General features: G+C 42.0%; 1 protein-coding gene across 1 annotated transcript; it reads left to right on the forward strand.

The window, feature by feature from the left end:
- The first annotated feature begins 8,222 nt into the window (after positions 1-8,222).
- LOC133013106 (glycosyltransferase 8 domain-containing protein 2-like) lies at positions 8,223-16,485 on the forward strand. Its single transcript, XM_061080370.1, has 9 exons — positions 8,223-8,241; positions 9,993-10,085; positions 10,270-10,471; positions 11,059-11,176; positions 11,285-11,369; positions 12,961-13,073; positions 13,221-13,387; positions 13,915-14,027; positions 16,307-16,485. The coding sequence occupies exons 1-9, from the start codon at positions 8,223-8,225 to the stop codon at positions 16,483-16,485; spliced, it is 1,089 nt and encodes a 362-aa protein (XP_060936353.1).
- The last annotated feature ends 1,957 nt before the right edge of the window (positions 16,486-18,442 follow it).

An 18,442-nucleotide genomic window follows, 5' to 3' on the forward strand; every position in this document is an offset into this window, starting at 1 on the left:
TCAGAATTTCCAGTGTTCACCGTTTTCCAAAGATTCATTAGTGAATAATTTTTTTGGAGATGTAAACCTGTTCTACACTAAATAAGCCTCATCATAAATCTGCAGATGATGGTTCCTGTTTGGAGACTGGGCTACTACAGCACATGCAGATAGTGCCCCCTTCTGGTGAAATGGCACATTGTGAGTTGGTTGTATTGCTGTGTCTCATGACATTTTTATTTATATCTGTCTGAAATGCTGTAATAGAACCATTCACTTTTACCAAAGATCAAAGTTGCATAATGCATTTTTTTTTATCAGACTAATTGAAAGCTGATATTCTAGAAGCTCTACTTTCTATAACCTCCTTCGAGCTTACACAGATTCACGACGTAGGACAGATGCTCTTTTACAGATTATACATTTTTCATACATTTTTCAAACTACAATACATCGTGCAATAAGATCTCAGTTCATCCTATGGCTTAATAACTGTTTATCACATCATTAACAACTGTTGATGTGCAGATAACGAGATAAAATGTCTCTGATCTATTCAGTCTTATGTATCTTTTTCCGTTTAACTCTCAATTTCCCGTTTCTATCTCATTTACACTGAAGCTCCCGTCCATGCTTCACATGTAATCACCTACATGTGGTTACACTGCTCCTTCTCTGCTGAGTCTGCACAATTATGTAAATACAATCAAAATGTATAAAAAGCAGAACAGTCAACCAGAGAAGATAGGAAATAATGAGCATGTACCTGCAACATATTGCGTGTCAGCTTCAGCATGTGGCAAGCGTCCATCATAACAAAAACATTGTCATGGGTTACTGGATGTGGGAAATGGGTCTTCAAGGGCTTACAGGGGTCTGCTTTTAGATCGCACCCAAGTTGGGAGAACATACTGACATTTGATGCATGACCATCCATTGTCATGCACACCACCCTTATCTGACGATGATGCAGCTCTTCTAATGCATGTTCTACTAACACTTTCTGTGATTCTGGTGTGAGGGACTTGGTCAAATAATATGCAATTGGAGCGTTCCAATAACCTTGAAGCCCAACCACCATAAACACAAGAGCCTCGGAAGCTATGTCAGTCTCATTCAATCGATCCCCCATGTCCACATAACCAAACATTGTTTGTGTCTGAGGATCATGTTGAACGTGTTTTTTGATGGACATGGCATCCAGCATCAGAGTGACTCATCCATATTTGACCTCATCTTCCTGACGCCGTCTTTCCAGCATGTCTAACATCATTTTATTGAAACCAGGTCTGGCATCAAGAGAGCTCAGCCACCTTGCAAAATTAAAAAGTAGCCATTTAACCACTAACCCAAGCATCCCTATATTGTCTGTAGTGCTTAATGTAATTCAGTGTAAAATTAGACATCACGAAGAATAGTTTTGTAATGAACTGGGATGTGGCAGGTGAATATGCAGAGTATCTCTCAGGTAGTGATATGCCTTTGGACCATGCAGATGGAGCGTTAGGGCAAAATCTCTCTGGGCCTTGGTGTACTCTACGCCCTGCCTCGACAGGAGATGAACCGGATGATCTGAAATTAAATTAGCAACAGTGATTCAGTAGGTCTCCTTTTAATAGTAACTAGGAAGCCAACAAAGAACATAAAATACACAAAATATTTGTTTTATTATTTTACCTGAGTAGCATTCAAGCTTGTCTTTCAGCTCTTCGTTGATGAGATTTTTCTCCTTCAGTTACTCCAGAAGAGCCTGCATGTTGTTTTTGGCCGTATTTTCTCTCCTAAAGGCATTAGTCTTCTCCCGCTGCAGTTTCCTCACTCTCGCTGAGGCTTCTTCAAGTTTGGCCTTTATAGCCTTAGGGGAAGCAGGCCATGCATAGAAGTGGTCAGTGGCCTGCCGCTTGCGCTCCAATCTCCTCTCTCCAGTGGCTCCCTGTTGTTTTGGCAAAATATACAAATATATAAATTATAGTAATACGGAAATGAATAACTTACTTTTTCAACAATTCAATCTTCACTTTTCAATTCTGTGAGCCTAAATACATTTTTAGGTTCTCAAATTCTCCTACAGAAAACACAACAGCATACTTTTAAGAAATTTGTATAGGCTCCTCCACTTATAAGGCAAAAATATGTTTTGTGGCTCTGGACAAAAATGTAAAGGTTGCCTACCCCTGGGTGTAGTTTCAATGTTCACGTTTGTTTATTCATTCCAGTGTATGAGTGACAGGGAAAGTGAGATAGCCAGTGGTTTTCAAACTTTTTACAATGAGTACCACCTCAAATAATATTGGGCTCTTAGACTACTAACACCATCATAGACCTTTCTGGGTACCACCAAGATAAAGGATTGAATATAACAAGCCATATGATGCTATCATTAGTTTGTGACATTCCACAGGCAAATACTCACAGCATCAGGCATCAAGTCCATTGGCAGGTTGTCATCGGCACTTCTAGAAGTGGTTGTGGTTCTTGTTGCTACCAACTAAAATAAACAGTAAAGAAGTTTTGAATGTCTAAAATGTGCTGTAATAAACAACACATTATATAACTTGCAGAAACAAAAAACTAAAATGTGACATTTAATCACATATTTATATTGATACATCAATCTTATACACCTTAAATTATTGTTGGTCAATGATACACATACCCTTTGAAGATGAACAGGGGTCTCATTTATAAAAGAGTGCGTAGGATTCATACTAAAAGTGTACGTACGTACAAAAGCCGGAAATGGCGTACGCAAAAGATAATTCCGATTTATAAAACCGTGCGCACGTACACCTGAACGCAATGTTCGCTTTATAAATCACAGTCCACCTGGAAACGTTCGTACGTGGATCTGCCTCCAAATTCGCCCTCCACACGCCCACTTTCCACCATAAATGGTCAATGCAAAGCACGGCGTGAATATTAAATGATGCTGCTGACCAATGGGTTTCCACCGTGAGTCCTGACGGAGTCACCACATCAAGCGATGTGAAGAGGAAGTGAAACTTTCTGACACTGACATCGATGTGTCTGTTAGTGAGGTGGAGGTGAAGAGCGACGTTATGGGACAGCAGTGACCCTACCTCAGATACAACAGGTCCTTCCAGAAAGCTTACCCGAGGCAAGATGGCCGCCTGTGAGACGTTCAAGACTCCGCCGGAAGCCATCTAGCCATGTATATGTCTATGAGGACAACGGTAGGAGGAGAGGCTTAGAGGAAGCTGCTCACGTGTACTGGCTCCGCGACTCCCGAGTTTCCCGCCCCAACAGAGGGCGTTGTCCCTCTCTTGCAAAAAACTGGGGATGTGTGTGTGTGTGTGTGTGTGCGCGTGTGTGTGCCTGTGTATGTAAGACAATGAGAGAGTCAGACAGACGGACAGACAGACAGTGTCTCGCCGTGCTCGGGAGGGAGGCTGAGTACAGGGACCTGGTTGACCGCTTTGTGAAGTGGTGTGGGGAGAACTGCATGCAGCTCAACGTGGCGTGTCTGCATCGGTGGGACGGATGTGGAGGTGGTAGCTGCATACAAGTACCTGGGGGTCACAATGGACAATAAACTGGACTGGTCCACCAACACAGAGGCCGTCTACAAGAAGGGCCTGAGCCAGCTTTACTTCCTGAGGAGGCTCAGGTCCTTCAATGTCTGCAACAAGATGCTGCAGATGTTCTACAAGTCTGTTGTGGCGAGCACCATCTTCTTTGCTGTGGTGTCCTGGCGTGCGGGCATCAATGCAAAGGACGCCAACAGACTGAAAAAAACTCATCAGGAAGGCAGAGTCTGTGGTTGGCTCTGAGCTTGTCACCCTGGAGAAGGTGGTGGAGGACAGGATGCTGGCAAAACTGCTGGCAATCATGGACAATCCCTCTCACCCCCTCCACAAAACACTGGACAAGCTAAGGAGCAGCTTCAGCCACAGACTCATTCAACCCCGCTGCTCGAAGGAATGATACAGGAAATCAGTCCTCCTAACCACAATAAGACTGTACAACTCCTCTACCTCTGTCAGAGCCTCCATCACAGAACTGTACTAAATATACCTGTCTCCTGCACTGTGTACCCTGTACAACACTCCGCTCCATATACTGGAACACTTACTTCACATCATATGTGATATGTGTTAAAATAAACCATATTGATATTATATATCATTCTATACAATAATATTGTCTTTTGCACACTCTGTCTACACATTCTTATACTCATAGTATATTATATTATCTATTGTATAGTCAAATACTTATATTTATACCTCTACTATATATCATATCATATTATATCATACTCTTTGTATATTCTTTGTATATATAAGTCTATATACACATATTTATACATGTGTACATGTTATTATTATTAGTATTATATTTACTATTATTATTATATATACTGTTGCTGCCATTATTACTATATACTGCTATTATATTGGTATAATTACTATCATATATAAATATATGTTATGTTATATTATATACTCTATATACTGTACTATTTTTATATACTGTCTAACAATAACATTGCCATCATATCATCAGTACTATTACCATCATCTTGCCACTGCAACTTTTCTACCTATTTATCTTGTGTTTCTGTTTTTATTCTTTCTACCTCAATGTTTTTTATTTTATTGTATTGTATTTTATTGTATTCAAATATACCGGCTGCTATGACAACTTAATTTCCCTTCGGGGATGAATAAAGTAATCTATCTATCTATCTATCTATCTATCTATCTATCTATCTATCTATCTATCTATCTATCTATCTATCTATCTATCTATCTATCTATCTATCTATCTATCTATCTATCTATCTATCTATCTATCTATCTATCTATCTATCTATCTATCTATCTATCTATCTATCTATCTCACATTCATATATTATTACAACATTTCAGTCCTGTGTGTTTAATTGTCTTCTTTTGCTCATATTTCCTGTGAGTAACTGAGGGTTTGTATGTACAGCAGCCATTTATACCCATTAACAGTTTGAAAGTGTTTTGTTTTTTAATCGTAAACAAGCAAAGCTCAGCAGTCAACCCTACACATGTATGCACCAATTATATACAGAAAGAATTGCAATCACTATCAGTGCATGGTTTCCACCCTATTTACAAATTTACAAGGCCCTCCTCTCCTAGATCTACTTCTGTCTGGTTGCTGACTACGATGGTCTGTGAGATACAATAAATCAAATAGCTGAGCCTGGGTGAACACCTTCTTGATCATGGTATCTACACTGCCAGGTAAATATGAGTTGTGCAGCCCTATGCGTTAATTAGTTATTAGCAACAAACCAGAATTTCACAGCAGACCTGAACTGCTCAATATCACTGCTGTGACAGAGGATGAGAGATGATCCGGTTCGTGGCGTCATGACAGAGAGGGATCAGAGCTGCTGGTGAACAGGATGAGGAGACTCATCTGGAGGAAGAACTGAGAGAGAAAGAGTGGAGAGAGTGAAAGAGAGAGAAAGAGGAGGGAGGGAGAGAGAGAAAGACAAGGGGGAGGGCAAGAGGAGCGAGAGATAGCCAGAGAGAGAGAAAGTTGGGGGAGAGAGAAAGAGGAGTGAGAGAAACATAGGGGGAGGGGAAGGTGACAGAGAAAGAGGAGGAAAAGAGAAAGTGGAGGGGAGAGAGACAGAATAGGAAAAGGGATGGAGAGAAGCAGAGAAAAGTGGGAGCGTGGGTCAGGGTGAGTCTCAGTCCGAGGTTTTACAACTTGGAGCAGCAGGAGTGAGCCTGATCTCTGGTGAGTAACCACATGTTGAATGTGCTTGCAGCTGTGGCACATGACAGTGACACACCCTCTTCTTACCTTATCTCTGTCTGTGTCTCTGTCTGTTTTCTATCTTAATGTCCTTCTGCAGGTTATGAATGTTGTGTCGTTGGTGTAACTCTGTTAACCTGAGAACATTTTGTCCTATTTGCACTTAAACTAGTTTCAAACATTTGTAGCTTTACTTCTTTTTGTGGTTTTTCCCTTTTTTGGCAAGTGAAAGAAAAAAATTGGAAGTAATTATATATTCTTGAAAAAGTCAACTACGTTTTTTCACATTAACATTTTCCTGCAGTGTGGGTAGCTTTGGGTTTGGACCCCCACTCATTCAAACACACAGCCCTGTACAGCGATCCCTATTAGGACTTGGCATTGTCTTCCATTCTTTGTCCACACCGTGACTAAACATTATCGTGAGCATTAACCATGACCAGTTAATGCCTCAACCTAACCTTAACCTAACCTCAATTCATGTATCACTAACCTTAACCAGGGCCTCAGAAGTGAAGAGCTGCCTCAGTAGGACCAGGCTTTGGTTCCCATTAGCTCTACTGCTCCTGACAAATAACTCACTCTAGAAGTCCATGGTTTTCATTATGGGGAACTACTTTTTGTCCCCAGTGACAACAGATTCATGTGCCCACAAAACCAGTAATAAATCTACTCACTCCCACACACGCACGCAAAATAATTTTGCCAATGTCTAGGAACTGTTTTTCATGTGTTCCTCTACAGCTTGTTGTCACATAATAAAAAAAAATTCCTGCAGCCATATTACCCAATGATACTTTTTTATAAGTCTACATTCATATAAATTTTTTTGGAACATTTATACGAATGTAATAAAATAATGTGAGAGTTCCTTCTACAAAATGTGCAAAGCATTGACAATGTGACTATAGGGGCCATGAGATTCGTGGTCATGATAGATGTGAGACAGAAACAATGTTTGGCTTGAGTGAATCATCAGTTGTTGGAAAGCAGGCAGGGGACACTACGCTGGAGCATGTCGGGCCCCGTGGATCTGAAGCTAAGCAGTTCCAGATGTGGCCGGCTGCTCTAAACAGCCACAAACAAACCAAACTGTTGAAGCTCAGAGTGAGTCAGCATTTTTCGGAGGGATGGAGGAGGAAATCAGAGGAGGTTGTTTACAGTTGGAGCAGCTGGGATGTGCTTTTGTCATTTCATTGTGTAAGCATATTCTTGCAGTTACGTAAAAGTTTAAACAATCCCGCTGGCAGTTGGATTCCATCTTGAAAGCACTGGCATCAGGAAGTGGTGAAAGGCTTTGGACTAAATGCGGCCACGTGTGTTGTCCAGTGTCTCCTGGCTCGGGGCCTCAGTCAGTTAACTGCAGGTTGTGTTGTTCTGGGTTGGGGGGTGGGGTTATAATGCACCTTGAGCTGATTGAACGAGCCTAACTTTTACTGCAGACATGAGCCGTTGTCATACATGAGAATGTTCGCTCGATTGGGTCCGGACATTCTCCAGAGTTTGCCTTTCACACATGGACAAGGCAGCATGAGAATCTCTTCTCAGAGGGTACAACTCACTTAAAACCTCACTTGACATGTTCTTGTGTGGAAAACATGTTCATTATATTGACATTTTTGCCTCTGTCGTGTGTTAGAAATGCCTTCAACACTTGCTGAGTTTTTACAAGGGGGCGGATTCTCATATATATATATATATATATATATTCGGAGAATGTCTGGAGATTATCCGGAGTTCGGTGCCACTTCCTGAGGTGGCTGGGGATATTCAGCATGTCGCCAAAGATCCTCAGCAACTTCTACAGCTGCATCATTGAGATCATCTTGGTGGTAAAGGCTGCTAAGAAGATCACCAGAACATCACTACCCTCTCTGAAGGTCCTGTGCCATCTACCGCAGAGTCCACAGAAGAGCCTGCTCCATTGTAAAGGCCTTTACCACTCAATGATGCAGCTGTAGATTTTGCTGAGGATCTTTGGTGACATAAAGAATTTCCCCAGCCACCTCAGGAAGTACAGCCGCTGTTGTGATTTCTTGGCCAGCTGGGTAGTAACTACTGTCCAGAATAAGGTGTAAGGAATCATATCAGACCGTGTATTTAGTATTTATGTTGTCAGTCATGTGATCCTTTGAGAGTCGCTTTTACAATCTCTTGTATGGAGAAGCAACCTGGTTTGATTTATTAATGACGCTGAGCCAAGTGCTTCTTAACAGTTAAGTCTGTAGTTAAGTCTGTACTCCAGAGACTTTTATGTGTCCTTCTTAGAAGTCTGATGAATTATGAGACCTGTCATCTGTCACTTTCAGCTGTGTTGGCAGATTCATTCTCCACTGAGGCCAGATCCTTCATTCATCCCACCAGACATTTGTGTTACTGTAACGCCAAGAAATATTTAATCTCTTGTTTGTCAAGTTAACCTCTCTCCATTTTGTGTGTGTGTGTGTGTTTGCAGATGCTGTTGGTGGCAAACATGAAACATGGCTCTCCTGAGAAAACGTAAATATAAACTGATTTATACTTTCATCAGTTTACATGAGACAAAAAAAGTGTCATGTGTGTGTATCCTGTTTCTGTCCACGAGCAGAGGCACTAACGAGGTCAGTTAGTCGACTACGGGGTGAGCTTTGTTGAAGTGATGTTTAGTTGGTGAAGCAGTAAAGGAACCCCTGACTTCTTTCTTGGCATGGCAACAGGAAAGTATCCAGCTTGCATGCATGTGCACCAAATGTGCACGTGTGTGCTGGGGGAGGGGGCATGATGAGGTGGCCAGATGACAGGCTGTCGGGAGTTATAGAGTTCATGATTCCATTCAAGGTTGGAACAGCTGGATTGAATGCAAATCTCTTGTTTAGAGTTTGTTTCCAAAATTAAACAATAACAAAAAATGCATGTTTTAAATTAGTGATATTAAACAGTTGTTTTTTTATAAAATAAAACAAGGGTTAATTTAATAGGTGGATTTCACCCAAATCCATCTGGTGCAACATTCAAGTTCAGGTTATAAAAATCTTAAACAATGTAAAAAGATTCTAATGTGTCTCAGAAAGCACATCTGTGCAGGTCTTTGTTTGGGTCAAATATTTCAGAGTGAAACTTCTTCGCAGATAGGATATTGTCCTGGGTAAGTTATGACACCTGGATCAGCAGCCAGAAAGGGCTTTTAAATTGTTTTCAGGGGGATGTTTGATCTTCTTTCCCTCTTGTCTGTCTGGCAGCTGGTGGACACACTCAAACACTGGATTGAAACACAATGTGCATCTCTGTGGCTCTGTAAGAAAAATAATGACAGCAAACACAGCAATTCAGCAGGGATTCAGTGATGCTCTTATTCTATCAAAAAAAATGATTGACATTATGTTTTTAGCTTTAAGTTTTAGAAGATGGAGTCTCATGTCTGTTAGTTTAACATGGAGCCAGAGCTGGGAGGCAGTTGGCTTAACCTTTTACAAAGGCTGGAATCAGTAGAAAAAACTACAAATACATCTAAAGTTAATCAACAAATTATATTTCATTTGTTTAATCTGCACTCTGAAGTAAAATCAGCACTCTGGTTGAGCTGCAACATGTTAATAAGTCAGGATCAGAGTTCCCGGTAGTTGTTTTTAAATTTGGAAGGAACTAAGCATAATGTTGCCCCTGCTCCAAATGTTCATGTTACACTAAACTAATATCCTCGTGGCCATAGCTCCATATTTAACATGAGCCGCTTTCAGGCATAACCTCCGCAGATGGCTGCATAAATGTGTCTTGTGGATGCGACTTCCAGTATCAGGAAAGTCTTGAGGGATTTCCATTACATCTGGCTCAAACTTCCTCTTGGATTTAAATACCTGAATAGAATTTGGTTGTCAAAGTTCACTGTGACCTCATAATAGTCGTCTTTGGCTGTAACTCATTACTAAAAATTTGGACGCCAATTGTGTCTACTACCATGAAATTATGTCGTGATGCCTTCCCAAACCTCCAAAGGTCAACGTCACTTTAACATAACACTGTTACTCTGTAACATAACAGTTACTCTGGTTGCCGATCAAGTCAATCATTTAGTGGAAAATTATTTGACTTTTTTGGATTCAAAGAATTTAAAATGTGCGACATTTGTTGATAATGACAACAGTCATTATAGATTGACCCACTGATGCTAATATTTAAAGGGGAATTTCTTTGAAGATGGTCGGGAATAGATATGAGAAATCTCCCACTGCACACTGAGAGAAACCTTAGAATCTGCTGTCCCTGTGTTTCAGTTAATCACGTCCTCCTGGTGCTGGTCGTACTGATGTTGTGTCTGCTCCTGCACAACACACTGTTCAGAGCCTCCACTCCGCCCAAGCTCCGAGGTACATCCACACAGTTTGTTATCCCATAATTTATCCTTCATTTTATGTATCGTGTAGTTGTTAAAGAAGAATTAAACAGAGAAACACAATCAGAGTAAGCGGGGTCCAATAGCATTTACAGGCAGGAGTGGCGATGCATGACACAAACGTTGACTTCCAACCTACGCTGTCTGCTTCCTCTCAGATCACTGGAGGGGCCGTGGAAGCGCAGCGCGAGTTCCTGCACTGAAAGTACCGGAGGCAGATAATGTCGTCCCTGTAGTCATCTGTGCATCAGAGGAGCGGATGGGTGGAACCATGGCTACCATCAACAGCGTCTACAGCAACACAGACGCCAGCGTTTTCTTCTATATTGTTACTTTCCGGGATGGTGTGAAACTGTCAAGGTCTGTTTTTAAAGGTGCAATGATGATTTTATATTTCAGGTGATATGGGATTTTAAACTGTAAATGTATTGGTCAACTTTAACTGTTTCAAAACATGAAGGGGACCTGATATCCCAGTGTTATTGCTTATCCACTTTTCACTGTGATACTCAACACCAATCCTTAAACCAGGAAGCACTCAGAAACACAACTGACAGCAAAAATCTTCTGTGTCATTGAAAACAGTCCCAGAAATATATTATTGCCTAAGAATAACCTTTGCTAAAAATTGCACATCATTCACAAAGTGACACATGTTGATTATTTTTTCTTTAACATTGTGAGATGTTTTCAACATTTTCCTTGATTTCTCAGAGAGTAATTAGAAAAATTTGCGATTCTAAATGTGGTTTCACAAGGGGGCTGCTGGGCCTTGGTGGAGGGAGGCAGTCTTCTGAGTGCCATTCTGGTTTTGTTATTAGATAAATATTTCATTTTGGCCTGGCAAGGTATTCTCGTTCCATCTGTACTGTAATAGAGCAAACTCTACTTATCACGCTGACCTTCATGTTTATCTACCTCTTCTTTCTTTCTTTGCCTCTCCGCAGGCAGTACATTGAGAAGACTAAACTGAAAGGCATCAGGTATAAGATACTGGAATTCAACCCCATGGTTCTAAGAGGAAAAGTGAAGCCAGATTCCTCTCGACCTGAACTGTTACATCCAGTGAGTTGTGGATTTACTTTTGTTCATGCAGCAGAACAATCATTACACAGTGCACGCTCATGTAAGTCCTCGGGAGCATGAAATAGTGACTTTGCTTTTATTTTGCAGCTCAACTTTGTGCGCTTTTACTTACCCCTGCTGGACATCAACCACAAAAGAGTGATCTACTTGGATGATGATGTCATTGTGCAGGGTACGTAATGGGATGAGCGAGTACAGCGTTATCTGTATCTGTATCTGTTAACCATATGAATTATCCGTATCCGTATCCGTACTCGGAGTGGGCAAGGCCTAACCCGGAAGTGGGTGTGATTTAACCCGGAAGTGGGCTGGTTCAACATAACTTTCTTTTTTAACTTTGAAATTTTTTTATGATTTTTTTATTTTTATTTTTTTTAAATTTATTTCCACACCAGGTGTGTGTGTGTGTGTGTGGGTGTGTGTGTGTGTGTGTGTGTGTGTGTGTGTGTGTGAGTGAGATGCGAGGGACGTTCACTGTCTCCCGGAGAAATTAACACTCTGCGCCCCCAGCACAGAAAGACGTGAACCACATTCGTCCACAAGTCACACAGACTGGTCCTGCCATTTTCACTCTACACTAACACTTAAATTTTAGTGCAGTGTAATTGTTTGCCGTGATAATTAAATGCCAGTGTGATAATAAATGACAATTTCAAACCATACAAACTGTCATGTTGTACTGTATTTAATAGAGGTTTACTTTACTGTAAAGTAAGTGTAAATGTAAAGTGAAAACAACAAAACCAGTCACCATGACCTGCGAACAAATACAATTCACGTCCTTCCACACTAAAAACACAGAGTGTCCATCTCTCCGGGAGACAGTGAACGTCCCTCGCATCTCCAGCACTCCTCTACTGAGCCAATGCAGGTCTCGTGAAAATTTTTCCAAAGACTCGTACCCGAAGACCCAGTCGGGAAATGAACGAATCATTTCTGCTTCCTTGACTGAGCCTATGGAACAGTCCCGATGCGCAGTGAACCTGAGTGACTGAGAGACAGAGAGGTGTTCTGTGAGTGAGTGAGCAGAGCCGTGTGTGACGGGAGGAGCGCTGTGACGCTGCGTGAGGATTTTCATTCAGTCCGAGCACAGATAATGACTCCGATTACTCCTATAATAATCGTACTCGGCAAAAGTGCTTTATCCGTACCGGATACTCGTTTCAGCCGAGTATCCGGCTCATCTCTAGTACGTATGCGTCATCATGCCTGAAGGAAATTCTTTAAAGTTAATACAGAACGATAGATCCTACTTCATTGAAAAATTCTGGGTACACTGCTGGTTCCAAGATGGTCCATCACACTTGTGTCAGCATGTTGTTATTATATACCAAGAAAGTTAAAACCATAGGCCACCGGGATGACAATTCATATATTATTTCATACATTCATTCACATTTATTTATTTTAGAATAGGACAAAATGGTTAATATCCCTTACGTATGTTTGAAGAACTCCGGCACTAGATTGATGATAACTACTGGCAAATGTTAGGGACAATCATCAGATGTGTCCCTTTGGGTCTTTGGGTGTTTCTTGCTTTTTATTACAAGACATCCACAGGATCATCAGACCTGGGTGTGCTTTTTAATGCAGATCCAAAAGTCGGTCGACGGATTAACATATTTCGATATTGTCTAATGCCCAATGACTGAAGATTCAGACTGAGATTAACATCTCTTTTAAGTAACTTTGATGTGACAGGTAGAGTGTATTTTTGTATGATGTATTCTGCCACCTATTTGTTTCTTCTTGCTTTCAAGGAGACATCAAGGATCTGTTCAACATCAAACTGAAGCCCGGACATGCTGCTGCTTTCGCCACCGACTGCGACCTGCCCTCCACGCATGAGATGGTGCGCAGCATCGGCATGCAGGTGGATCGTTATTCTTTTCTATCCGATCTCTTTGTACCTTTAACTGTCAGTGTGAGAGTTATACCCGAAAATCAAACCAGACAAAAACAATGTTTCTTAAGACTCATCATCTGAAAATCCATCCTCTCCTCTGAGCTCGTCTCCTAGACAACCTACATGGGCTTCCTGGACTACAGGAAACAGGAAGTCAAAGACCTGGCCATCAACCCCAGAGACTGCTCTTTCAACCCTGGTGTGTTCGTCGCAGACATTAGCGAGTGGAAGAAGCAAAAGATCACCAAACAGCTGGAGAGATGGATGGAAGAGAATTTCAGGTCAGATCTGGTGTGAATAATGACATCATTAGTATAACTGTAGCAGGCATCCACTTGGCAAATAACCCTTCATTACAACTTGAAGATCAGCAAGGAAACAATGTCAATCAATCAATTCTTATTTGTAAGGCCCATATTCACCGATCACAATTTATCTCATAGGGCTTAAAAAGGTGTGACATCCTCTGCCCTTACACCTCAATAAGAAACCTGTTTGTGATGACAAGAATATAGGTCTCACTGTACAGATGTACAGATGTGTGATATATAATAATAGGACTGGCATATACTACAGATATTTGTTTGTCTTCAGGTGTGTTCTGACTTGAGTCTTTATCAAAACCACATCCTGAAGCAAAGTATGCTCCAATCTTGCACCAATCTAAATGTATTTTTTAACGTGTGTCAGATAATTTTGTCTTTTATTCTTTACTTGTTTTCCATATATCAAGGTTTTGTATTACCAGGTATTATATAGTCTATATAAAATCTGTCTGATCAGAAACTCTTCCCTTTCTCGCCACCAGGCAGAACATATACAGCAGTGCCATGGCAGGAGGTGTGGCGACCCCACCCATGCTGATCGTTTTCCATGACAAATTCACCACACTGGATCCTCTGTGGCACGTCAGGCACCTCGGTGAGATCATGTCTTTTTTTTCATACATAGAAGAATCTCAATGTGAGTTCCTAAGGAGAAAACGTATACATGAAATCATACTTCTGAAAATATAAATAAGAAAACAATTCATCCTCTTGTGGGCATACAATGAGTGATATTTTATTATAAGTGTATATATATATAGTCACTGTATCTCTAACTACCAAATAGAAAACGGAACAAAATCAGCAGTCCCTAAAATTGGAAACATGTAAGGAAATGCATAGACAGTTCTGGATGGCCCCCTGGTGGCAGATTGCAGTATATTTCATATACTTCCACCTCTTCCATGTTATCAGACATGGACCAAACTAAAAAGTGCTTGATTAGTACACTTTCCACATGTATTTCAGGTAGTTCTCATTACGCTGATATATGTTTCTGATGAATTTGGTTTAACTTAGTTATTTGATGCCATAAAAACGTGCTGCGTTGTCATGATTGACAGCACCAAAGGAATTCAATATATAATTATATATATATATATATATATACAGTGTAGTGATTTAAAAAAATAAACATGTGTTAAATTACAGCCATGTAGCTCTTAATCTTTAATAACTATCCGAATTGCTCATTGTGTCATGACATTTAAATGCATCATTAAAATTCCATCACAGCACAGACAACAAGGTAAAGCTTATTAACCTTCCAATGTTGTCCAGCAGAGGGCAGCGTAGACTTGTAAAAATGAAATACAAACTTATATTTTTTTGCAGCGGTGCAGGACACATTTTTCTTTTGTGACATGAAAAATGAATGTTCATGGCAACATGACGCGATTAAAAAAACTTTCCAATAACAGCTTTGGAGTGGGAAAAGGGGTAGAGGTTAATTCACATTGACATGTTCACATTTATAAGACACTTGAAGCTAAGTAAGTTAATAATATAGAACGTTAATGAGACACAATGAGATCAGGTGATGAAGTGCGCAGTAAGAGCTAGTTACACATGTTAAAGGCTCATTAATGCAGCATTTAATATTAAAAAAGAGATACTTCCATTTCTAACAATGTAACCATCACTGTCCACAAACTTCTATTTCCTTTACATTGCTCAGCTATTGAGAAAAACATTCCTCTAGAGAGCAGCACAGTCGAGAGTCTCTGATAACAACCAACATGGCAAAAGCTGGGGTGATGTGAAAATGCTCTTAAGAAAGAGGTCTGCAGTTTCCTATCAACTCTAAAAGTCCCTCCTCCAAAAAATTCCGCCATTGTTGAAAAGTCTTCCTCGTGTCTCATGGTCTTCTTTCTTCTACTCACCACTATGTTGATGGAGATGAGGGTGAGTCTACAAAACACTGTTAGAGTTTCAGAGGTAAATAGCGTTGCACCCAAATCCAAGTCAATTGGAATAACGGGGTGACCTTGTGTTCAAATGTAAAAAAAAAACAAGAGAAAGAAACACATAACATGCCTCCATACTGCTCCTGTGGTGTGACCCAAGTGTCTGTAAGCCCCAACATTCAAATTCGACTTGAAACTGCATAATTTACTCCATGTTTAAACCCTAAATGTCCTCTCATATCTTCCCCTGGAGCCGCGTTCACGTTCGCAACCATGCGTGAATTTTCCTTTTCGGTGAATTATCCCTTTGTTTGTATGATTGTGTTCAAGTAATGGATGCAGACCCAGAAGATGCTCTGTCGGCAAACACCCTTCACTTGAAAATGCTCTTGACATGGCTGTAGGGCTGCTGACACAAACTGATGATAGCCATGACGGTTATTCATTTAAAGAAACAATCACAATCTGATACCAAATCTTCTTCTGCTGAGCCATTAAACGTATGTGCTGAGCTTGTATAGGCCAACGTTGTCCTGAACTGAACGTACTGTATCAGACTGACTGACTGAAGAGTCTGTCTCAGCACAGGACATCACAGCTGCATTGAATGCTGATTTGTTCTCTCTTGCACGGACCAAGGTGCCTTTGAACGGTGATGCGTTCATCTGCTGTTGTACATAGAGAAGCTGCTGTGATGTGTACAGAGGTCTGTTTGAAGTAATAGGGTCAGGGTAGCTTAGCTTAGTACTTCACTTTATCCGTGACTACGAATCCAGGCACAGAACTGAAGGAGATGATTCTAATTGATAGAATCAATGGATAATCTCATTATTATTACGTTCGAGTAATAATGTCAAGGGGTGATGAGGAGACTCATTATTTCAGCTACATATAGACAGAGAGAAACTTATTATATCGTAGGACTTCCCTCAGGTTAATTTTTTATAAAACATTCCTGTCTGTCCAGGCTGGAGTCCAGATGCCCGCTATTCCGAGAGCTTCCTACAGGAGGCACATCTGCTGCACTGGAATGGCCCTTTCAAACCATGGAAGTATCCCGCTGTTCACTTGGACCTGTGGGAGAGGTGGTTCATCCCCGACCCCTCCGGAAGATTCACCTTGGTACGACCTGATAGTGAGAGCTGAGGTCTGTGGAACATACCTTGTCTGAGCCACAGGGGTGCGGTGAATGATGCGTGGGAAGTTGACGGCTTCACTGCAGGGAGGTGAAGCGGTAATAGGAAACAGACAGTGAATGTAATGCAGAGGAATGCTCTTGAAAATATATTTGCTTGGTTGAACATTGTATGAGAAACAGTGTTAATCAACTAGGTGCCCCCTGTATTGCTAAAGGCAATGTGACTACTCTGGCTTTAATGGATATCAGATGCAGGAACGTGTTCAAAGTGAAAAGATTTTTATCTGTGTCAAATTGAGCTGCAGAAAATGTGTTTCCTTGATAAATTGAAATAAAATCTCAGAATTCTTACTTTTTCACATTTTCTCTTCTTTTATAGGTCATTAATACTTAAAGGAGACATATTATGAAAATTCCACTTTTGTAGTGCTTCTACACGTTAATATGGGTATCTGGCATGTCTACAGTCCCCAAAACTCTGGGAAAAAACTACTCCCACGATTTGTTATGGTTCCTCTATGTCAGAAACGATACGTTTGAGTGCGTCCAATGGGATTACGACCGAAAAGTGTTACGGTTTGGTAAAGGTTTGGACCCCAAAGCAGACACGGAAAGTAGATGGTAGTATATTAACGGTGTTTATTGGCTGGATAGGTGGAAGTAGGCTGGAGCGGCAGGAAGCTGGCAGGTAGCCAGCAGGTAGCAGGCAAGTAGCAGGCAGGTAGCAGGCAGGCCGCAAGCAGGTAGCAGGTGGCAGATAGCAAGCAGGAAGCAGGTAAAAGAGCCGAGCGGCGAGGCACACCAGGGTTCTAGGTAGAGGAAGACACAATGGTTAGAGGATAATCCACGAGGCATGAAAATAGCGAGTTAAGCTACACACTGATACCATAGAAGACGGAAGAATCTGGCCCCGAAGTGGTGAGACGACCAGATACTTATGGAGGAGATGATCAGATGAGATTGGGTGCAGGTGTGCCTCGTCCGCATCAGCAGGAGCCAGCCACGCCCCCTACCACACAACACATACAGGGCGCAACACAGAAAGGAGGGAGGAGACACAACACCACAACACCACACAACACCACAACCACAACACAATCCTCACAGTACCCCCCCCTCAAGGGACGCCACCTGGCGGCCGGCCCGGCCTTTCTGGGAAAAGAGTGTAAAAATCGTCCAAAATCGATCTGTCCAAGATGAGGGAACGGGAAACCCACTGTCTCTCCTCCGGCCCATAACCCTCCCAGTCCACAAGATATTGGAATCCTCGGCCTCGCCGACGTACATCCAGCACTCTGTTTACCGTGTAAGCAGGGTGGTCATCAATGTTCAGGGTGGGCGGAGGAGGCTCGGCAGGAGGGCTTAAGGGACTGGTGGACACTGGCTTGAGGAGAGAGACGTGGAACGTGGGGTGAATCTTGAGTGACAGGGGAAGCTTCAGTCTTACCGCACATGGATTGATGATCCGATCTACCTCAAACGGACCAATAAACCTCTGGGTCAGTTTCCTGGATTCGGTCTGGAGAGGCAGATCCCAGGATGACAGCCAGACCTTCTGTCCAGGCTGGTAGTCGGGAGCCGGGGTGCGGTGGTGGTTGGCCACCCGCTGATTGCGAGCAGCTGTGCGGACGAGAGCTGCCCGGGCCTCGCTCCAGACCCGATGAATCCGTCAAAGATGTTCCTGAACGGAAGGCACTGCCACGTCAGCCTCCTGGGATGGGAAGAGCTGAGGTTGGAAACCATTAGTGGCCATGAAAGGAGACATACCTGTGGCGGAGCAGACCAGGGAGTTGTGAGCGTATTCAATCCAGGGAAGGTGTGTGGCCCAGGACGCCGGATGTTGAGCAGAAACACAGCGCAGAGCCGCCCCAGATCCTGGTTAGCCCGTTCTGTCTGGCCGTTGGTCTGCGGATGATATCCTTAAGAAAGACTGGCCGACGCTCCCAACGCCAGGCAGAACACCTT

The sequence above is a fragment of the Limanda limanda genome, chromosome 1 (genome assembly GCF_963576545.1).
Source record: "Limanda limanda chromosome 1, fLimLim1.1, whole genome shotgun sequence".
Lineage (NCBI taxonomy): Eukaryota > Metazoa > Chordata > Actinopteri > Pleuronectiformes > Pleuronectidae > Limanda > Limanda limanda.

What these genes read in the sequence shown, in the direction of transcription:
- LOC133013106 (XM_061080370.1), top strand. An exon ending in GATGGTGTGAAACTGTCAAG is followed by an intron (nt 10,472 to 11,058) that starts GTCTGTTTTTAA and finishes GCCTCTCCGCAG; the next exon opens with GCAGTACATTGAGAAGACTA. An exon ending in GTGGCACGTCAGGCACCTCG is followed by an intron (nt 14,028 to 16,306) that starts GTGAGATCATGT and finishes CTGTCTGTCCAG; the next exon opens with GCTGGAGTCCAGATGCCCGC.